The sequence below is a fragment of the Corvus hawaiiensis genome, chromosome 14 (genome assembly GCF_020740725.1).
Source record: "Corvus hawaiiensis isolate bCorHaw1 chromosome 14, bCorHaw1.pri.cur, whole genome shotgun sequence".
NCBI classification, from domain to species: Eukaryota; Metazoa; Chordata; class Aves; order Passeriformes; family Corvidae; genus Corvus; species Corvus hawaiiensis.
In genome coordinates, this window is record NC_063226.1 from 15,844,024 (window position 1) to 15,867,518 (window position 23,495).

General features: G+C 50.7%; 1 protein-coding gene across 4 annotated transcripts in view; it reads right to left on the reverse strand.

The window, feature by feature from the left end:
- Window positions 1-1,076, reverse strand: part of GPR50 (G protein-coupled receptor 50) — a 43,538-nt gene extending 42,462 nt beyond the window's left edge. Inside the window, exons 1-2 of one of the 4 annotated variants that reach the window (XM_048319128.1) lie at window positions 836-1,076; window positions 382-468 (exon numbers count right to left, since the gene is read on the reverse strand). In XM_048319128.1, the coding sequence (XP_048175085.1) occupies window positions 382-468; window positions 836-1,010 (262 nt within the window). In that variant the 5' untranslated portion in view covers window positions 1,011-1,076. Of the gene's footprint in view, window positions 1-381; window positions 469-835 lie in introns of those variants that run through there. The other 3 variants (XM_048319129.1, XM_048319131.1, XM_048319130.1) reach the window with 3 other exon arrangements.
- Between the last annotated feature and the right edge of the window lie 22,419 nt (window positions 1,077-23,495).

The following is a 23,495-nucleotide window of genomic DNA, read 5'->3' on the forward strand; positions in this document are numbered from 1 at the left end:
ATCCAGTATTACTTCTCTGTTAAGACTGATATCCAGTACTATTCATTTGCTAAAATAACAAGACTTTGAAGGAAAGAAATTTACACCCTCAAATAATACATCCTTCTTAAAAATATTTAATAATATCAGCTTAAAAATTTTCCTAGATAAATTCATTTGAGAGGTCAGTACATAAGGCTACAAAGCAGACTTCCAAATTACCCGGGGAAAAAAACATGCAAATTCTTCACTCTGCTTTCAGCATAGCAGCTTTACGATGAAAATACTGAAACACTGAAAGGCTGGAACACAAAAGCAACTGTACAGCGTTGTAATGGACTCGACTTAAAAACCCGAGCGCTCTCGCTCAGCACCTGACGCGGCACTCGGAGTCGTCCTCACCTGCGCCTCTGCCCCGCTCCTCCCAGCGCGGGTCGGCTGAAGGGACGTGGGTTTTACCTGAGCTGGCTCCTCCGTTTGCAGCTGCCTCTGGGGGACAAAAGTTTCGAAAAGTCGGAGGACAGCAGCAGCAGCGGGACGGGACAGGACGGGACGGGCAGAAAGTGAGCCGGGAACCCGGCGGCAGCCCGGTCACCGAGAGAAGCGACGGGCGGGCACTGCTCCTGCTCAGCGGCAGCTCGGAGCCCTTGGCCGGGGCAGATCGCACCCGGGGCTCCCCGGCGGAGATGCCCTCACCGCCCCGGTGCGGGGCTGCGGTTGTGCCCCCGCCGCCCCCCGCGGGCTCCCGCCCCGCCACGAGCGGGGCCATGCGGGGCCGGGGCGGCGGAGCCCGGGGCGCGGTGCGGGGCCGCTCCGCCCGCCCCTCGCGCCCGCCCCGCGCCCGCCTCGCGCTCACCGGCGTTGCGGAGCTTCTTGTTCCGCAGTACGGAGAGGATGACCAGCGCGTTGCCCAGCACGTCCACCACGATGGTGAAGATAAGCACGGCCGCCAGGCCGGTGGCGGCTCCCGCCGCCGGGCCCCCCTCCAGCCGGCAGCCCGGGCAGCTCCCGTTGCTCCCCGGCCGCTCCATGCGCGCCTCTGCCCGCCGCCGCCGGGGCCCCTCCTCCTCCTCCCGCCCCGACGGCAGCTCTCACCCCCGGGCCGCCGCGGGGAGGAGCGCGCCCCGGGCCCCGGCCCGGCCCGTCCCGGGGCGAGCCCGCCGCCCCCTCCCCGGCGGTGCCGCCGCCCTGTTCGGGGCGGAGCGGGGGGGCCGGGCGGGGGTGCCCGGTGCGCGGCGGGGGCACTGAGGCGCTCTCCGGGCCGATGGCGCCACCGCGCGGCGGCGCCGGGCAGCGCGGGCGGGGGCGGGCGGGGGTCCCCGCTCGGAGCCATCGCCCCGCCGCCCCTGCGCCCCTCCGGCCTCCGCTGCCGCCGGACCCTCGCCCGGCTCCCGCCCTTGGGCAGAGGTGCCGGCAGGTAGCGATTTCGAGGTGAAGTTTCGCACCTCGAGTCGCTGAAGCCTTTCCCGGTGCCGTTGCTTCCCGCTGCCCCGCGGCTCCGCTCCCAGCCAGCCACCACTCGGGCAAACCCATCCCCACAGGGACTTTTTCAACCCATTACGCCAGAATAAGACCATTCACTTTCGGTTTAATACTTTTAACCGATTTTAACGTGTGCGCTGCAGAAGCCCCAGCAGTAATGTAAGCTTCAGCAGCCCCCTCGCACGCTTCTCAGCCGCAGGAAAACAGCGCTCGGCCGGGATACCCAGCTCACTGAGTCGGGATACCCAGCTCACTCAGTCAGGATACCCAGCTGCCGCAGCCGGGATACCCAGCTCACTCAGTCAGGATACCCAGCTCCCGCAGCCGGGATACCCAGCTCACTCAGTCGGGATACCCAGCTCCCGCAGCCGGGATACCCAGCTCACTCAGTCAGGATACCCAGCTCCCTCAATCGGGATACACACGTCCTGCAGCCCAGCCCCGTGGCTGGGGCTTCTGTGCTTCATTCCACACCAGCATGAGCAAGAAGAGACCAAAGTACTGTGGTCAGACTGTGGCTGCAATACCACAACCACATGAGCTCTCAGCTTTGTTTAGAAAACAAAATCAGAAAAGAGAAAATAGGGATACTGTAGAACTGTAGAATGGTTTGTGTTGGAGAGGACTGTAAAGACCACTCAGTTCCAATTCCCCGTGCCGTGGGTGGGGACACCTTCAGGAACACCAGGTTGCTCAGAGCCCCATCCAACCTGGCCTGGAACATTTCAAGTGATGGGGCATCCACAGCTGCTCTGGGCAACCTGTGCCAGGGCCTCACCATCCTCAACAGCCAAAAATTTCTTCCTTATGTCTAATCTAAACCCGCCCTCTGTCAGTTTAAAGCCATTCCCTCTTGGTTCTATCACTCCATGCGCTTGTCTAAAGTCCCTCTCCAGCTCTCTTGTAACCCCTTTAGGGACTGGAAGGTGCTTTAAGGTGTCCCTGGAACTTTCTCTTCTCCAGGGCGAACAACCCCAGCTCTCTCAGCCTGTGTTCATAGCACAGGTGGTCAGCACCAGCCATGGGCAGGACAGAGGGCAGGGGCATGCTGAGGCTATCCAGCACCACCTCCTCTGGCTTCTGCCCAAAGCCACCCCTCTGTGTGCAGGTCAAAGTGCCCAAGCAAACATTAAGGTTGTGTCACAATCCCTCATGGGGGTTTTACAACTGCCTGGTCAAGTGAGTCAATAACAAAGCTAAACGCAAAGGCTTTGATGGCTCATTCCCTGCCAGCGGAGTACAAGCAGCAGCAAGGCACAGCTGAGATCAGCAGCCATCAGGGTCTGCCCTGGCCTGGTGGCCCAGGGTAAGAGCCAGCCCTGCATCTGCATTCAGAGCCTTGCTGAGCCAACCTGCTTTAAATGTCTTTTTACCTTTCCCCCATGACTGGAGAGCACTCAATTTTGAAAAAAAAACGAGAGGGTTTTAAAGAAAATTATCAAAATCCTGCTTTCTTGTATTGTTAAAGACAGCATTTTGGCTTAACATGTCACTTCTTTTGGCCTCCTTTTGACACTCTGCACTGAATTCTGCATAGTTTTGCAAATATTTTCTCTGTGTAAACCAAATAATTTTGTTCACGGACTTCCAGCTGCTCTGTGTTCAGGACCTACCTGCAGACAGGAGCGAGGTCAGCTCTCATGGATATATCCTTTCAGCACCTTTCACCTTCACTCTGCTCTTCTCTGGAAGCTTTTGCACTATTTTTAAGATGCTCTCAGGTGTGTTTCAGCTGTGGAGAACCGGAATGTGACTTCAAAGGACTGAACCTTACGTACAAATGTCTTGGCAAGAGCACTGAAGCTGCCCAAAAAAGATTTTGGCCTCACACTTAAAAAAGCCTTGCTCACACAGCAGTGTGAGGTAAAGGGGGTGTAATGTTTCATGAAACTAATGCAACTGGAGAAACATAAAAATGGCTTTTTATCTGGCCGCTTTTTTTTGTGGATAGTTTATACCTGCAAAAAGCAGTCTTTTTCCACAGCCTGGAGTGACTGCCCAAGATGGGAAGGTCTGCAGAGCTCTACCAGGCATGTGTGCATCTGCATAGTTGCAGCAACTAATCTCCTGTAAGAAACTTAGAAGAAATTATGATAGATGTAGTGAGCAACTGTTTTCATCAGTGGAGTGATTTAGATGAATGATATTCAGGCTGCTTCCTCCCACCTTCCTGCTAAATGGACTCTTCACTGCTTCAATTAAGACAAGGAGAGCACTCTAGGAAGCCGTGGCAAGGGAAAAAAATGAAGGTAGAGGTATCAATGAGACCTTTTTAATTACACTTTACCAGAACTGCTGACATAAATCCCATTGAAATAAGAGTATCCTCGGTGTGTTAGAAGAATTTAGGCTCATTTGATTGTGTGAGGATCATGAATGTGATCGCAAGAGAAGGCACCTAAATTAGGGTCAGAAACGAGAACACTTCAGTATCTGAACTACACCAGGGAGAGTACATACATGTATGCAAACAGGAAGACCAAGCAGAATGTAATCAGTGCAAAATATTCAAGCACCATAAACGCACACTCCTTGTGCAAAAATGTCATAGCTTTGCTAACAGCAAGGCTGAGAGGGGCAGTGCCTGGCACCCTCCTGCTGTGCCCGTCACAGCAGCCCTGTGCAGAGCATCCCTCATCCCTTGCTGAGCGTGTCCAGTGGCACAAAACACCCGTTTCCCAACCCTACCTACCAGGGCACACAGCTCAGTAAGAGTTAATCCAGGTATACTGTAAAAAATGGAGGCTTACATAATTGAAAAATAGCTGAGGCATTAATCTTCCTTCTCGCTACCTTGAGTCCTCTTTAAAAAGATTATTTTGTCTTCAGAGACAGCTTTAATGCTACTTAATGAATCGCTTATAAATGAAGAATTTTTTCCCCTCCTATACAGGGACAGGCTGACTACTACACTGATTTTGTCACGGAGACAATTAACTTTTGTCAAATATACAAAGATAATGGCTGTTCTCTACAAATACTACTATACTGAATTTGGTGTATTTAAGGCCAATTTTTCTTGCTGTTTTGACTGAGCATGCTTGGTGACAGTGATATGCCCATTCCCTTTAGCCAGACCTGGGGAACTCCTCATGCTTACCAAAATAATTAGTGGCCCCTTGGGCACCCCCTGGAACAGGTAGGTTAGCACTGGATCAGGAATACCATGTTGGAAATTTCAGAATTCCAACATGAGCTCATTTGAAGGTGTCTTGGTGTCCCACTTCGAAGGAGGGAGGAGACATGAAAAGAGAGGAGAGCAATACCAGCTTCCATGCTGCCTGTCTCAGTTGCAGACAGGGTGCAGGCAAGCCATCTTTGATCTGTAACTCCCTCCTTGCAAAAGCAGGCACCAGGACCACAGGGACCACCAGGACCATGGGACAGGTTAGTGGTTTCCTCCCTGAAACTAACTCCTAGTGAGCTGCAAAGGCAATTTTATAGTCATTCCTGACACAGAGGTCCCCAAGCAGTAACACTCAGTTTCCTCCCTTGCCCATGTCCCACCAAACACCTGCTCTGTTCCCCAGATCCACACACGCAGGGCAAAGATGCTGAATGGAGCTGAACCCCTCTTCTCCCACCACACCAACCTAGCCAAGTACTCATGTTTATTTCCAGCAAGAATAACAGGAGATAAAAGCTGAAATTTCTCAACACATGGGCATTTTGACTCTAGCAATGGCCTTTGGGAGACACACATAAGCAGAAGCAGAAATGAGGCTGATAAATCCTTTGCCACATGGGCTACTTCCACACTCTTTAGCCCCTGCATGGCTGCTCCTGGTGATGGGCAGAGCAGGTTTCCTCCACCCCTGAACAGACTGGGTGAGGGTATAGAGGTCTCTGCTGCCTCCCATATTGATACCAGCAGCCTACAGGTGTTGAATGCCACAAGGATGCACTGCTCAGCCAGTGGAGAGCTTCAGCATGTGCCTTTCCAGCACAGTCTGTTTTATTTGTTTAAGATTCTGATCTAGACCCCAGATAGTGGAGGTTCATTCCTTGGCACAGTCTAAGACTCACTGAGCTGACAAACACTGCTAAAATAAGTCATTTAGTCCCGCCATGCATCATGACTACTAGCATAAACATAAGGGCAAACACCTTTTCCCCTCCCCTTATCTCAATTCTGCCCGTAAATCCAGCATGTGGCCAGGAGGCAGTTATTTCCAAACCATTACCAAAGGGGGAATCACTATTATTCACCTGCAGTTCTCTAGCCAAACACACAGAGCAGTAGTTACTCTTTCCCAAACTTTTCTCTCGTCCATTTGGACTGTGCAGCTATTTATGCAGAAGCAACACAGCTGTACTGTGCACAGCGTCAGAGAATCCCAGTCCTGGGAAAAACAGCACTGGCTGCTTCAGCAATAAACAGATGAATGCAGCAGCTTGCCCTGAGCTGCCATCGCAGAGGAGATCAACAAACAAGCGGCTCTATTTATGCCGTCATGCTTGCCTAGAAGCTCCAGACAAACTACTAACCTCGTGTTCAGCCACTTCCCCCTTTGTCCCCGGAGCAGCAGCCTGACGCAGCGCGCAGCCCGCTCGCCCAGAATGGGCCTTTTTGTTAATCGCTGCGAAAGCCGCCGACACAGGCCTGTTCATTCAGCCCAACTGCTTAATGCTGCAAGCCAAATAAAAAGGGAAAGAAGGAAAACTTTGTATTCCTTTCGCACCCTGAATATTAAATGACACCATCAATGTTGCCTTGGGATGTAACATCAAACCACTTCCTTTGCTCCAAGATGGGATTTAAGAAGAATGACTTTGAGGCTGACTTGCCTTTTCAAATCTCCCATTTTTTTCCCCCATCTCAAACTCGAGGATGCAACATGAATGAAATCAGAATTAGCCTCATTACAAACAAGCAAGGGGAGGGGGCTGACCTAGATTCACTCTGCCTCTCAGAAGGAAGTGACGGCAAAAGTTTAAAACCTGTCATACAGGGCTGTCGGCTGCAGCACATTTAGGTCAAAGTTTGTTGCGATCAAATCACACTTTCTGAAAAGGCTTTTACTGGTGGGATGATTTGTATGGCAGCGGCTGAATTATGCATGGGATTTGCACAGTCTCTGCTTGCAAATAACTCCAGCCCTTCCGATACGTGTGAAGAAACTCAGGCTCTTCCCTGCAGCATCATCAGTGCCTCGAACCCAGCTCTGCCTCCCTGGGGACATGTGCTGGGTTTTGTGGTAGCTCTCACCACCAGCTACATCAGGCAGCATCCCATGGTGGGCCAGGCTGGAACCAGTCTTGCTGCAGGTCTCAAGGTGCTAGGACAGAATGTGAGATTTTTCAGTGACTTAACTGAATCCCACCCAAAGCAAAAGCCAAATTAGAGGGCCTGCTCCCAGCAAAGACAGCCTGGTTGCTGTGCAGGCTGCTCAGAGAGGATGTTCAGATGACAATTGAGGGGTAGCATGGGACTCTGCCCAGGTGACAATCATGGCTGAAGGAAAGGTATGGAAATGATCAGCTGGTGGGGTTTGTTGTGGGGAAAAAAACCCTCAGGGAAGAATTTATGTATTTAATAGCTAACAAAACCTGAAGAATTAAGTGGTTTAGTATCCAAGTAAGATACTTCTGCAAATAAAAGCAATGCAAAGAGAGGAAAGCTGGTTCATGACAGACCAGTACCCCCACCCCATTTGTGTTCAAGATCTGCCTTTGACTCAAGCAGAAGAAGGACCACTCGTCCTCCTCACACCATCCCCATGATGCGTGTGCTCCTGGGAGGCTGGGGCAGGCTTTTCCCTTCCACAGAGACCTCTTGGGATGGCAGGAGAGGAAGAGGGGGGGAAAAAAGGAGCACTTTATATTTTTCTCACTGAGATTTCTCACCCAGTCCCTTCTTCTACCAGTAGAAACCAAAACCAAACCCATTCCTGCTCCTTACAGGTCTCCTTTCACCATTCCCTTTCCAGCCCATCCCTTTTGCCCCAACATGCTGTGCACACAAAAATCTCACTGTTGTCACAGTTTCCCACATCAGCACCTGCAGGGATGCTGGCTGGGTTGCTCTCAGTTTTCCCAGTGCAGCTCTTGTAGCCTCTCTCACCTCACTTTCTCTCCCCTTACTTTCCCCTCCTCCAGCCTGGCGTTCATCCCAGATAGAGATCAGCTGGAGGAATCAGGCCAAACTTTTGGAAATGTCGAGGTATTACCCAATTCACCACCACCTCTGTGTGGAGAAGGGACCTAAGTTTATTCTCTGACTGTGCAGGGGGCACAGTGCGAGATGGAAACTGCTGAGATGCTCTGGGGACTCTCCTCTCCACATTCCGTGCCTCCCCAGCCCCCATTCGGATTCGGATGCACCCCCACCTGCAAACATTCTGCCCACACCACGTCCAAGCTGCTTTTCCAGCCAGGGCTGGTACAAGCTATTGCCACTGGCAGTTGCTTTTCAACGATAAGGCTGAAATTCCCATGGTTGTCCTGTGCAAGGAGAGAAACAACTGCCTTAAGAAAGAAGACAAGGAGCTTTCCCTTTTCCCTGAGCAGCCCCTCCTGCAGCCTTTATTTTGACTTGAGCAAACTTCAGGAGCACTCGGCACTAAGCACCTTGCTATGAGGCAGCAGCGTAGGAAGGACAGTGTGACACATTGAACTCCAAATATTGAGCTCTTAATTATGTCCCAAGCAGCACCTCTGTGCCTGCAGTAATGAGGGCTCAGCCACATCCACGGCTGTTAGCGAGATCCTGTTTTACTTCATCCTCATTATGGGAAATAGCCTGCTCGGATCCAGCAGCCGTGGAGATGTTTCCTCTCGTGAAGCAGATTGCCTTCCCCTGTCAATTACCAGTGGAGAGCTCGACAGCCCTGCGCAAATTGCTGGGTGAGAGCATAAATAGGAGGACATGAGAACCGATTACAGCCTTGGTGGCAGGCTTGCTTAAAACACCTGATGGGAACAGGGAGGTCGAGAGTAATAAAAAGCAGAGAGGTGATGGTGATGGTGGCTGGTACAGCAGTGCTGTGGAGCCAAGGGGGACGTGTGGTACCTACCTGCCCCTGCAGAAGTGCAGCCATCCACAGGGGCAGTGTGGCAGGAATTAACAGAGGGGCTGCAGTCAGTTGACTCCAAAGTTTTTTCCCCAGTGAAAAGATTCCCTTTCCTCAGGCTATCACTTTGGTATGTATCAGCAATGTGCAGTCCACAGATGGGAAACTCCATATCCTTTGGGGAAACAGAAATTATTCCCTTCTCTTGCTGTACCCCCACCAAAAGCTCTGATTTCACTGGACACTCCAGCACATCTGCAAAGCTCTGCAGCATTTCCAAGGGGCAAGCTACCAGGTCTCTGGGCTGAGGTTCCACGTAAACCTTTACCCAGTGCACAGTACTGGTGCTCATGCTGCCCACAGCAGCTGCTCTTACCTGAGGAAGCCCAGGGTTAACTTCCATCGTAAACAGACTCATGTCCTGCTGGGTGCCCATTCCAGAGAAGAGGATGAGAAAGTGTGTGTGTATTTTAACCAGCGGCCTTGGAGATGGCTTGTTCAACCCTACAGACCTTGCTGACTACTCCTGGGCCTGCTTCCCAGCCCTGCTGCCCTGCTGCCCTGCTGGACCCCCGGGAGCCTTCCTTTACTCCTTCCTTTGGGCAAAGAGGTGGCAAAGTCTCCTCTGCCTATGGGTCGGCCCAGGGTCAGGGACAATTCAGCAAAGGAACAGCCTGCCTGCAGCAAAGAGCTGAGTGCCCGTCTTACAAAGGTCACTTTGCTCTGCCCTAGAATACATCATTGCTCATGAACTTCCACTGGTCTTCAACCCACTCCCCATCGCCTGGTCTGATCTTCAGCTGCCCCTGTACCTTCAGTCTGCCACTGTAAGGTCCACACCAACACCCAATGTATGCGTGAAGTATCACTTGTGTTTGGTCTGTCCTGCCCATCTCTTCAATAGCTCCATCCAGAAATCTCCTCTGGGCATCAGCTCTGCTCACTTATACCCGTCAGCGTTTTTACAGGCTCTGCAGGAGGGTATTGATTCCTGCTCATACACCAGTTCTGTCTGAAGAAAAGCTATTGCATTTGCCTGGGTTGGCTTTGAAAGTGGGCCTCTCTGTGCCCTGAAGAGCCGTTCTTCACCTTTCCACTCCTGCCATCTGCACAGACCCACTGGGGTTGCTCACCTGCCTCATCCCGGTCCCTTTGCTTTCCTTCTAGACCCTGCAGGCAGAGCTGCCTGTGATTTATTTCGTTGTATTTGATTCTGCTAAGTCATAGGCACCAGAAATCTGCAGCTGGCAACTCCAGGCTGCTTTCCAGCTTCTCCATCCAGACCTGCCAGCAGACGTTTTCAGTTTTGGTTCTCAGATCTCCATTACAGTCTGGTCTCAAAACAGCGGATCCACCAGCCCTCCAACTGCGCACGTTCAACTCCACAGCCTTAAAGCTGCTACAAACGAGCTGTTAATTCCTCCTGCTCCTCGAGATAAGAGGTTATCCCTCCAGTTCGTCTTTCTTTGGCAGAGAGCGGTACCCTTCAGATCTCCTTAGCACAGTTTGGTGCCTGGTTTTCCCCTCCTCCGTGATTGTAGGCTCATAAGCAAAGACAGCTCTCTTCAGATCTGGTGATGTTAAAACTCTTCTTTATCAGTAACTCCACTTACCTGTGCAACAAGGTGAAAACAGTGCTTGAATTTCTGCTGCTTTCCTAGAGAATTTAAGTGACACTGAGCTGTAGGAGCATCCATCCTCCTGCTGCCTTTCCCTCAGCTCCCCACTCCTGGTTGTGCTCTGCCCTTCCCGCAGGCATTTCTGGGCCCAGGTTTTATTCTGTCATGGAGAAGAAATGACAGCTGCGGTTCATACCTCACAGGAAATTTCATTAGAAGTTCAACTAATAACTTGAGAGAAGAGAGATGGGAAGAAAAATGAAGGATTTGCATGTCTCAAGTTCACCCCACTTTCCTAAAATCTAATTGAAGGAAGCAAATTTGGAGATGTTTAATCAGTTATAAGATTTAACAGGGCTGTATACACTTAAAATGAAACCCCCAGTAGATGGGATTACCTCTCCCAGTCAGGGTTTGTCCCTGCTCCCAACCAGGGACTAAGCGCTGTCCCCAGGCAGAGGGCACTTGAGCCTGGCATGCAGTGTGCACAAAAGAGCCTGAAGGAAAAGGTAAGGCTGCTGAAGGAAAGCTGGATGCAAATAAGATCTGTGATACAGAGAGCTTGAAATTAAATATAAATTCAACTACAGAAAAAGTTGCCAGAGATATTTAGGATTTGTATATGTACACTACATATATATACACATACACACACGCATATGTATTTATAAAGACCAGCAAATCCTATCTGTGTTCAACGTGGGCAAGATGTTGCTATAGTAATCTTAATTTTACATTCCTTACATTAAAAAGAAGACTGCAAGTTGTTTGGCACTCAGACTGTCTTTTTGTTATAGCATGTGCTGCATTTAACCCAGTGGGACTCTGTTCTCTACCTCTTGGAACTATGGAAATAGAAATAACTACTAACAATAATGTCATCATCATTACATGGCAGCCTTGGATTCAGTTTCCTCGCAAAAGTAGGGGAAAGAAGAAACAGAGGCTGACAGATAAAGAAACAGCCTGTGCATGTTAGCTTTGAATTTAGGCTTGGACATGGACATGTCCTTGAGGACAGGCAGGGACCCAGGGAGCCACACTGGGAGCTGCAGAAGTAACAGGGGAGTCCTGGGTGGGAGTGGGGCAGGAGGAGAGCACCTGCTTCAGACTTCATGTGACACCAGCTGTAAATCAGAAGTGACTCCACCAAAGCCAGGAAAGGCACCAAAGGGGTACCAAAAAGGATAGAAAACAAAGTGAGGTACCTGTGCTGCAAGCACACTGCTCGTGATGAGTTGGGGAGCTTCTCCAAAAACTGGTGTGTCAGCATGGGACAGGGGCTCTCTGCCCACACTGAGGGTCTCTGCCTGTAAGTGGGGAACTAAAACAAAACTCAAACACCTCTCCCAAACCAGCCTCCTTCTCTGGTAGGAGCCCTGTGGGTTGGAGGGTGGCAAGGGGCACTCAGTAGGAATGGGGCTGCACCCCCAGCAGCTGCACACAGCCACATTGCCACCCTCAAGGCCACCCCCCAATGCCTCTGCCCCACAGCAGCTACCCCCTACCTTGGTCCCTTTCTGTGAGGTGCTGGAGGCTGCACAGGGGGCTACAGCCTCCAAAATCTGGGGGCCCAAGCCCTCCTGGGGAAGAGGTCAGACAGCACTTAGCCTCCCTGGATTTGCTGGAGCTTCAGGCGATACCAGACCTGGGGAGGTGTAAGGATGGGGATCCATGCAGCCCACGGGCACATCCTGTGCTCTGCAGAGACAAGCACTGACTTCCAACATCCCCATCTGACATCAGCTCCCGGGAGTGTTTGTTTTCTCCAGATTGATGGTGTTTACAACTCCAGGCATCTTCTCAGTCATCTGTGATCTCTGGCCGTGAGCAGGTCTCTTTGGGACGTTGAGTGACAAGTGTTGTTACAGTGCCAAGGAGATGGGACTCTCAACTGCCTGTGGCAGGCAGATCGCTGTGAAATCATGATTTATCTGGAGTTAGATTAAGTTATGTCTTTCTTTCCTGCCTGTTCTGGCAGTGGCTGCATACAGGTATGCTGTATTTCTTCCTCTAAACAGGAGAACACAGGGCCATTTACCAGCAGCTAGAGATCAGAAGGTGCCCAAATGTAAACTCCAGGACAAAGCTCGTCTGGGTGTACTTGAGGGACGGAGCTGACAAGTGACAAACGGCCAGAGCTGAGTTCGCTCTATTTTGGCTTACGCCATTGCTTGGGGAAATACAGGAAGGGAAAACAGGTGAATTATTGTCACCTCCAGACTTAAACAAATGGAGACTTCAAACAAAATAGCATTGCTTAGACGTTCAGAGGGGGAAATATTTACCTCGCGTGCGGAAATAAATGTTAAAGTTTATGAGTCACATAAAGCCTTTTTATGCTGAAAATCCCTTCTGGATGAGAATGGGGATATTTCTCATTGTGATCTTGATCCATCCAATTTATTTGTGGATCAAAAGGATCAGTGAGGGCCTTATTCTCCAGAAGATCTGGCAATGGGAAAAGTTCTTCCAGTGGGGATGGATGCCCACCTGTTTCTCCCCATGCTGACTCACACAGGTACCTTTCCCCACCCAGACAGGTCCCATTGCCCCTGGCAGGAGAGGCTCCAGTTGCCTCTTTGCACTGAGGGGTTTTGGCTGCAATAACAGGTCTGCTCTGTCATGTGGTTGTTCCCCAGGGCCAGGGGACAGAGTGGGGCTCCTCCAAAACCCCCTGTTCACAGGCAAAACCAGGCTTTGGAGGAACACAGGGACAGGCAGGCTAGGCAGGAGGAGGGTGTTCTCTCTCTTGCTCTCTCTCTCGCTTCTTGCAGCCCTGAGCATCCACCTTGCCAGGACACAGGATGCCAAACACTGGCATCCACTCCTCTTCCCTTAGCATGTGAGAGGGAGGTGTGTGTGCATCAATGCATGGAATAATGGATGAGACAAAGAGGGGCAACCCCAGCCTATGGGTGCACTGTTCCCGAGCTGCTGGCACCGCATCCCAGGGAGACAGAGAGCAGCAGATCCTGGGAGAGGCAAAGGCAGGAAAAACTCATTCATATGCAAAGGGTTTAGATCTTGGGGAGACTGGCAGTGAGCTCATACAGCACAGAATAAGCCTGCCCAGAGTCCTCTGCCTTTTGGAAAAAGACATTGCTACTGCAGGAGCCTCAGGCCTTGCAGAAAAACCACCATTTCCTTCACTGGTGATGATTTATTTGGGAAGAAGCCTCATTTTTCACTGATCGTATTAGAAGCACAGAATGGATTACAGCATGGAGTAACCCTGATAGCTGAGAAATTCAGTGTATGCAAATGTGAGACTTAAACAGCTCTTTCTGTGAAAGATTGCCTGTAGCTGGGATGCGCTGGAGATGTGGCACCAATGAATGGGCTGGTATTTAAAAGCAGGGGCTCTGCCACAACGTACAACACAAGGTCTACTGAAACCTACAAATGCAGCTGCTCCCTGTGAGCAGAATTTGCATCTCTGCTCTGCAAACCTGCTCCTTTTGCTGCAGAACCCTGTGCCCTTCAGGATACCCGGTACACACGCACATGTGCACCAAAAGGCTGCTAAAAACAAACCACTAAGTGATCTTGCAGCTCCCAAGGCCATCCATACTGTTCCCTTATACCTAAATTGCAGCCCAAGAGTGGCCAAGAGGCAGCACCAAGGGCCTAGGGCTGTTTCATCCTCTCCCACCTCCTCCAGCCCCTCAGGGCTCAGGCATTAGAGGGGAACAAGTTCAGGTGTGAAGAGAGATGAGGTGAAACTTGTGTTTTGCCTGGACTGATGCTGCCCTTTGCCTGGGTCACGTGGTGCATCCTCCCCTGGGCAGCCCTTGTGGAACCAGGCTGGACCCACCACCTCCAAGCAGCACAGGGATGGACAAGGATGCACAGGGATGCTGTGCAGTGTGTGGCAGCTGCCTGAAGATGGCAAGCCAGCACTGCAGTTTATAATACATGCAAATAACCCTGCTGGAGGAAGAAGGGGGCTCCCTACAAATAAGAGGGCTATATTTCCTTGGCAGCCCATGTAATGCCAGAGCAGAATTTAAATTGCGGTGTTTATCAAACAAGTCTGAGCCTTTTTTTCTTTCCTCTTCTTTGTTAAATGCTGCCCATCTTGCAGAATTTTGAGCAGTACTCCTGTACTGCATCAGTCCTCCAGCCCAAATGCAAAGTCTGAGGAAGAAATTGCAATGCATCCTTTGGCACCAGGGAGCCATAGAGCTGGTGTGTGCATGCAATAATTTATCCTAAGCCTTCTAGTGGCATTTTATGTCTTTTTGCTGTAGTGCTATTACAGCTTTGATTACTCCATTTTTATGTTTGTCAGCACAGCATATGGGCAAGATAATTTGTATTCAAAGTATTAAACTGGTAATGTAAATTATTAAAGACCCAATTCATAAACGCATTACACACCATATGCAGATTCCTTCCCCTTAACTCTCCCCTTCTCCTCCTCCCCATTTTGCAGACCTGGCTTCACACAGCTGGGGCAGGAGCAGGACCACTGCCATCTCCCACCCCTCGGGCACCAGGTTCATCAGGTGAAGTGGGTGTCAGGTGAAGACCCAGCCTCTTCCTTTTCCTGCTGCCCCTGCAGGACTCATTCATCCCCAGGCACCTGTTACCCATCAGCTCCTCTCATTTTGGCACCTCCAAAGACAAGAGAAGAAGCTGTTTTCCATTTTTTCCCCAACCTGTTTGCAGCAGAGTACCCTCTGAAGTACGTACATCTCCCAGTGCAGCCATTGCAAGGAGGAGTTGGAGTGGGCATGGGAGGAGAAGACAACCACAGTGGCAGTCCCATCTCATGCCCATCTCCAGTTCCACACATGCAGGACAATGGTAGCTTGGCTCTGGTTTTGTGGCAGGGGCTGCTGCACCTGTGGCAAGCACCCAGCCTCATGGGCAACAGGTGACCTCTGCCCATGCCTGGCCCCAACAGGATTCCAGCAGCCACTCTGAAGGGCTGGGGGCAGTGAAACCCACCAATCCTGCATGGAAATTGGGCTGTTCAGCTGTAACCCCTCCGATAACAGGCATCTCCTTTCAATAGCTGTTTACCAGACCATACACAGCGCCATTGTGTTGAGCAGATGCCGTCTTCTGTTTTTCTCATTACCAAGATTTACTGTCTTATAAGCTTATTATTGACCGAGGCTTTAGGCTTCCTTCAGGGCTGAGGCCGAGGGGAATGCAAACTCCCAGCACTCGTTTGCAGGAGCATCCCCCACCGAACCCGGGGAACTGACACGGGGCTCGGGGCTGCCTCCCCCAAACCTGGACTCCACCTCACAGCAAAGGCTTTGAGAGCCCAGAAGAGTATCAGGGAGCTGCAGGGTGTCCTGTCCCTGCCCTGGGGGCTCCCAAAGCCCCTGGGCAGCCCCCTTAGGCTCTGCCCCTGGTATGGAGCAGTTTAAACGCTTTGTGCTGCCAGCGCATCTGAAAAGTTACATTAAAGTGGAGGAAGAATCGGGACTGTGGTGCTTAACTGCTTTTAGCCTGTGTAAAATCAGGCAGGTCTCCTAACTTAGAGCCCCTGCTCGCCCCTCCCCCCCACCTCCCGCCCTCCAGCACACAAAAATCTTTTCTGGCCCTGCTTTTCAGGCAAAATACATGCCTCCTCCCACCCTGGGACAAAAAGAAGTATTTTGAATCCAGCTTTCCAGAGGTTTGGCTTCCAGGGTGCCCATGGGTGGCCACAGCAGTGTTGTTCCACTTCTCCAGACTTCTATTTCCTCTACCAAAAGGTGCTGCTGGCACAGACGAAGAGGCAGGATCCCTAGCACACTGGCCCTAGCAAAGGAGCTGGTTTACCTGTGTGCCCACACTCCACCCAGTGCCAAGAAATCGCCCTCAGCAGCAGCCCCCTAAGCTTCTACCCAGAGAAAACATACAACAACGTTTCAACCCACGTAGGACACAGAAGTACACAAAAAGTAAAAACGCTGCCATCGCCTACTGGGACTCAGCTCTGCTCCCCCAAACAAAACAAACCAAAACAAAACAAAAAGCAGTTTTGCCAGAAAAAGACAAGAAAACAAGGCAGCACAGCAGGAGCCACTGGCCATTGGTGCTGTACCCAGAGCCCCATAGTCAGATTAGTGTGTGCCTAGCTGACGGGTAAAACAAGAACATCCCCCACAAATTCCGAATTTTGCAGGTCCTTCACGCAACCTGGCCACATATTGCTGAGTCAGCACTTTCCGCGACGCTGCCGCACGGCTGCATCGGGCTCGCTCCTCAGCCCTGCTTTGATTCCCTGGGACACCGTGTCCAGCAGCGACGGCTTTGCCAGAAACGGAGTAGGGTGGGAATTACACTGCTCCCCCGAACGAGGAACCTCCCAGCTCCCCAGGACCCTCCCGGCTGGCTCAGGGCGATGCCTCCCACCTGCGGCGGGCGGAACGCTGCTCCAGCAGCAGCGGGGCTCCAGCTGTGGCCAGCCACGTCTGGGTACCTTACAGCTGTGGCCAAAACTGAAGCTGCCAAGGCAGGGTATCCAGGAAAAGGATGGAAGCACGAGCAAAGTGCTGGAGATGGAGGAGCAGAAAGGCAGCGCATAGGGAGAGGCTGGGAAAGAAATTACTTGTTGGGAAAAAACAAACCAAACCACTATTCAGCTGTTTCTGTTCACAACATATTTGTAATTCCTTCTCCAACACCGTGTCTTCGAAAAAGCAGAAGGATTTTTCAACTCCTATTTCATCATCAAAGGAAAGGACCCTGCTCCACCCCACTCTGAGGACCGAGCCACGAGCCTCGTGCCTGCAGGGATGAGGGTGAGGGGCTGGGAGCTGACGGAGGGGTGGGGCGAGTGGAGCCGGCCCTGGGCAGACAGTGCTCCAGAGCAGATGCTGCTGGTGGCAGAAGCAGCCCTGCACTGTAACAATGGGCTCAACTTCGGGAGAACTGGGCTCTGCATATGGGAAGGGCTCAGAAGCCCCGAGCTGGGTTTTCTTCCCCTCTCCCATGCATTTGCTTTTCTGTTGGGCTCTGCAGAGCTGCCCCTGACCAGAATCACCGGGGGCACTGTGCAAGCAGGGGCCTGAGCATCTGCTGTGTATCACCAGCCATGGGGATGCGTGAGGTTTCCCCCCAAAACTTCGGAGCAGCAGGCAGAGGTGGGGCACACAAACAGTGCCATCAGACCAGAGCGTGTCCCTCCAGCGTCAGAGGGGGAGCTTGAATGCACAGAGCTCTGCTGGGGAGGGTGGGGTCCTCCGCAAATAACAACAGTAATTGTTATTTTGGAATATATCCACAGAGAGCCACCGTGATCCCAGCGTGCTGTTCGTTTTCGGCGCCTATAACCCACATTATGAAGACACAACCCACCCCAGCAGACGAGCTAAACAGCAGGCTTCCAGATGTCCACCCGCTCGCCCATCTCAGACTCCTAATCCCCTACTTTGTCTGAGCTCTAGCTCATTTCTGATGCATTCAGATTATCCAGCGAGCATAACTGCTAGTGAACATCTGAATATTTCCCCATCCATCTCACATTTCACCTTGGAGGAGAAGCACTCCACAGAGCCCAGGCCCTTCTTTATCAAGCCAATTAGTGCAGCACAAAAGCACTGAATAGGACCAGGCAAAGCTCAATGGCCTGTAAAATCCCCAATATTTCGAGATGGGCTGAGGCCAAATATGACTGTTTTTTTTAAAAAAGGGGAAAGCCTAGGGTGAGTAAACCAGAGTGCTGGCCTTTCCAACCACGCTAAAAAGAAAAGCCAGCAAATCTGTCCAACATACAAGGCAGTTCATGGATCATAAAGAAAAGTTTACAAACAGAGCGGCTATAATTCCTTCTATAACATTGGAGGACCCAAGTTTGCAAGGAACAAAAGGAAATGATTAACAGGGGAAATATGCATGGTACAAAAAGACTTTTTAGTCCAAAAAGGGATGTCCATATTTAGAAACACTTGATTCCTGTTGTCAGGGCCCTGCTTTTCCTGAATGTGTTTCTCTCCCGTGAAAGAAAGAAGTCACAAAGGGAGTTTGTGCGCAGCCATGTCACATGCACACAGGGCACCGCTGATTCTTCTCCAGGATTAAGAGAAAAATGCAAAGGATTCCAGAGCAAGCAAATAAAAAAATAAAAATAATCATGTCCATATTTAGGAGAAGGCTTCTAGCAAACCAACAGCTCCTCCAGCAGGATCCCCTCTCCCACCATGGGCACCCTATGCCCTTGTCAGGGTGAGCTGCCCAAGCACCATGGCAAGAGGGCGGCTCTTGCTCCCCTGGGGCTGTGGGGCTGCAGGCAATCCTGCTCCAGATCACAGGGATCTGCAGCTCTGCTCTGGGAGAGGCTCTCGCTACAGGACTCTGCCACCTGCCCTGGCGCAGCCCCACCGACCAAGCACTGCCTGGAGGGGGGTAAATGGAAAAGAGACCCTACCAGAGCACCTCCACTGGGCAGGAACCTCTTGTTTGGCAGGACGAGAATACATACGAAAGTGCTTCCCACCTAGATGTTCACCAACACCTTACCTTCCCCCAAAGCAGCCTATTCCTGTCCCTGCCACGCGAAGTGTGCCCAGCACAGCCCTATGTGTTTCACTGGCAATAACCACCTCCGTGAGAGACCCGAGCACAAACAGCAGCAAACATTTCTGAGACCACCCCTTCCCTTTCATCCACAGCCGCTGCCGAACCTCATCGCACAGGGCCGGCTGTGAAATACAACACCATATGGTCCCCGGCACGGGGAGAGACCCTGTGGGCTGGATGCCGTCTGCTCAGGACCTGGAGACCCGCATCCCTCAGCTGCCTCCTAGCTCCTGTTTCCCACCTCCAGCACAACTGTTCGGCCCCACATGGGCTGGCTGGGAGAGCACGCTCCCAGTCACCAGCAGCTCCTGTATCCCCATAACCTCCACCCTCACCCTGATGCTGCTGTGAGCACAAAAATCTCAGGGGAATAGCACCAGTGAGTGTCTGAGCTGGCACAGAGCAACAGCCCATGAGAGCTGAAGGTCTTCCCTAAAGCACCCAACTACTGGGAAAACACAGTCCAGGCTGCTCCCAAAACTTAAGTGCAAATCACAGCACCTCAAGCAAGCCTTTGGGTCAGGTGTGCCGACCACAGCTGCTGTGCTGGACTGAGAGAGAGCGAGAGGGAACAGGAGGAGAGGGTGGGGCATTCACAGTTTCTCATGGGCAGCCAGTGCCTCACCGCTTCTTCCTAACTTCTAATCTAAATCTACTCTCTTTAGTTTAAAACCATTTCTTCCTTGTCCTATCACTACCTGCCCATGTAAAATGTCCCTCTCCCTCTATTCCATAAGCCCCCTTTAGGTCTGGGTAATGGAAAAGTCAAAGGGCTGAGCTTTACGTTCTCCCCAAGCAGAGCACTAAAAGGGGACAGGCACATCTGTCTCCTCTCAGCAGAGATGCATAGGGAAGAGTAGAAAACAAACAAGGCCAAATCCTTCTCTGTTCAAAACCACTGACAGCATTTTTCAAGTCACCCTCAAGGTTCAAAATACCTGGTCTAGTGGATTTTTTCAGACAGCTCTGGTGGGAATCACCCACAAATGGAACACGAGTGACAGTGAGTAATTAGTCTAACACTAACCTCATCTAGTGGAAGGTGCCCCTACCTGTGGCAGGGGGGTTTGAATGAGATGATCTTTATGCTCCCTTCCTACCCAAACAATTCAAAGATTCTGTGATTCTATTTGGTCAGGTTTTATTCCACTTTCAGACAACTCCTTTGAAGAAAGGGCTCTCTTTAAAAAGAGTTTTACTGACATTTTGATCTTTGAGCTTGGTTTCAAAAACCTCCCAGCAACTTGCAAAACTTAAGTTATTATATGAAGCAACAAAATAAAGCAACGGAAGACCCAGCATGTTTCCTTCTGCTCTCCCTGCTACTGGGGAGAAATCTTGGCCAGGACCTACAGGTAGTAATGCCTTACAAAACTGCAGAAGCTAAGCCCAGGGAAGATCCCCCGTCTGAGCTCTAAAGCTAAAGAGAACAAAACTCAACCAACATCTTTTGCAAGAAAACTGGAAACCAAATTGACCCTGCTTAAACATTTCTCAAGCTTCTTGTACAGGACCATGTATTACTGCTGGCACAGCCAGGTAACACACAGTAAAAGAGCAATCACACAGTCATTAGCAGCAGACAAGAGGCATTTGTCTCAAGCAATCCCTCAAACCACTTCATCCTGCTAGAGGTATTAATTTTCTAAAAATTCACAAAGAAGCAGTTAAAAACACTTACAAGCTATAAGCTCTTACAACAACAAAGCCAGGCCATGTTCAATTAATATTTTTAAAAAGAGCATTTTTCTGACTTGAAATACCTGACAGAGTTTTACAAGTGGAAGGGCTGGGAAGAAAAAGCAACTCTATCACTCACAGCATCCTACCTGCCCCTCTCCTCACACAGGTTTGGCTACAGTGGTGTGTGACACTCATGCAGAGAGGCTGCTCTGGCTCGCTGGGTGTCCCACGAGGAGCACTGAGCCGGATGAGGTGGCAGGTATGGAGGCAGAGCAGCAGCACTCTCACTCACAGGCTCAAAAGTCAACCACAAGCACCATCAAAACACCCAACCCCACATCAAGGCTGGGTCCCCTGCTGTGGTTTGCCTGGCTGCTGAGTTACCCAGAGACATGAAGTCAATTGTGTCGGGACAGTTACAGGACACGCATCTCTTTACCACGGTTAATGCATTTTCATCTCAGCAAGACAAATGTTTGCTTTTGTGCATCCCAGCCTCTGAAGGTCTCAGCCCCACCACAGCTCCAGTTTGCTGCTCCACACAACATTCAGGCTCCCCACTCCTGGGGAGGCCACCTGCCACCCCTACTCTAGCTTAACATAAAGCCCTGGCTTAGCCACTTCACAGGTGTTTCTGTGAGGCCATGCCACATCCAGGAACAAGAGGAGGAGTTACCACCCAGGATACAGAGCTGCCAGCTCCACTATGGCTGTGCTGCTTCCTCCTGCCTAATTTAGGGATCCAGGTGCAGGAGGGCACTCAGGGAAGAGCTCTTAGCAGCAGACAACTCCAATCAAGAGCATTAGCACAGGCTAGGAGACGTCCCCCCCACTCACATACTGCTTTAGCATGTACAGATCAGACCTACTGGAAGGATGAAATGTTTCCAGAGTGCTTTGAACACAGGTTACCAAATGCTGTCCAAGCAGGGGCAGGCACACACCAGACCCCAGCCTGCCAAAAGGGGATGAAGACACCTTGTAGGGCACGAAAGCCCCTGTCAGGCATGCTGGTTATTCAGCCCCTTCCCCACGGCAAGCTGACACATTTAGAGAGCAACTGCTTGGTAACAGGGTCCCCAGCACACTTTGTTTGCAGCCCTGCTGTGATTTGCAATTCAGCTTATTGCATTAAAATGTGGTGCAGCCCTAGCAGAAAGAAATAAACATGCCACTTGTCACAGTTCCTCCCGTTATCTTTTAGAGGAAAGCAAGCTTGGGTGAACATTCCTAGAGGGGAGTCTGGGGCTTGTCAGAAAGCACGGCCAGAAACGCAGCATCCTGCTCTCACCCCACTGGAAACATCCCATCTCCTCGTCCAAGCTCCCCAAAGCCTGCAGCAGAAGAGGGCTTGCTTGGGAGATGTTCCTCTGCTTGTGGAACAACAGCCTGAGTGAGCAGAGGGAAAACAAAAACTCAAGGTGGCTGCCAGAATTGTGCTGGAGGCTGGAAATAAAAAGCCATTCACCTGCCACCACTGAGCCAGAACCAACAGCAGCCCTTGCACCTTGCTGCTGCTCCTGCAGGGTTTATTAGGAGTGAGTAAAACTACCTAAAAATCAGCTGTTCAAAGGGAGAAGGTATGAGAGGTGCTTTGACTGTGCTTGTATCCTCAGTCCCAGCCCCAAAGCAGACTCTCCCTGTCCTATGGACCTCCATTAGAGCTGCAGCACTTTGCTGCTAATTGATTTAATATGCATTTGTACTAGGATTTTAAATTAATTTTATTATAGAAAAATTAACATGCTCCTTCCCTACAGCTGTGTTAGGTTCCTGACACAGCAGTAGGAAACAATCCTGCAACATAGTTTTCCTTGTGACTGCTAGTGAGGAGTAACCCCCCCCCATACCCACGGTGGGACTCTCCTGATGCAGCCCCTTCCCCCCAGTCTAAGTGCTCAGATTTGGCTCACACCAAACATTTACCATATCCCAACTGAATTTTGGAATATATAGGCTACAGAGCAGTGGGGCTGTAGCCTCTGACTCTCTGGCTCATGCTAAGACTCCCAGGCTCATTTTCAGCAGAGGCAGATGCTGCTCTGCACAGAGCAGCTCAGCAGCCTCGTTCATGCCTTTGCCCCCCAGATGATTTGATTTCAGAGGGATGTGATGCATTTTGGTAGCAACTGTGTTGTCAAGAGTATGGACAATCCTGAGTGCAAATCAAACAGCATAAAACTACATGACGTGGGCCAGGGCTGTCTCTGCCCCACATCACTGTCAGATACTTTCTCTTGAGCAAAGGTTCTCACACTCTGACACCCTTTTAGGCATCCAGAGGGACCATCCCACCCAGTCAAGCCATCCTCTGCCTCCCCCCAGCAGCAAGTGGGTTTTAACAGCTGCAGCGCCAGCACCATCCCTTATTCTTAGCTGAGCCCTGGTCCCTCAGCCCAACTTGAGCAGGGACAGAGGCATTAACACATTACATTTTGGAAACATAAGCAGTCTCACAGTCAGCTCTGTCAAATCAAATTCATGCAAGGAAGAGTCTCTTCATCCCTCCCCTCCCTCTCCCTAGTCTATTTTATCCTTACCCTTCTCTACATATCATGGAGTTAATAAGAGACATATTTACTTTGCCTGGCTTGGGAATAAAGTTGAACTAGAAGTTTGAGTTGTGCAGCAGTGCAAAGCAGAAATGGCTTCTCTGAAACACCACAAGCATTCCAAAACAGAGAAAAAGAGCATCTGGAAGGTGTTCTATGAAAATAATGGAGCTGGGTGAAATTAAGCAGTTCCCAATACTTGAGATGACATCTCAGAACACAAAACAGTGCAGGGAAAATTATGTGTTATTTATATGCATTCACACTATGGCATTTATCAACAGCAGAGTATTCAGGGAAGAAACATCATCACTACATCTGCAGTATCCAAATCTGAGTCCCTGGAGTCCTGCACTAGTGCTGTATTGAACAGCATCCCCAAGGAATGCCATATTTTAGGTGTGTGCAGAGCAACAAGAGGTAGTGCACTGTAAGGTCCGAGACCTTAATCAAGTTCTGCAACTTAAATAGATTTCCAATATAATGAAGACAAAGAGGTGTCAGCTCTAGTCCTCATTTGCTGATACTATCAATAGAGGCTCAGCTCACTAGCAGTTAATTCAAAGCCAAGCTCGATTTGCATCGCAGTGATCTACACTAAGTCCCATATGTGGCTAAGGGGAGATTTTGCCAACTAGACA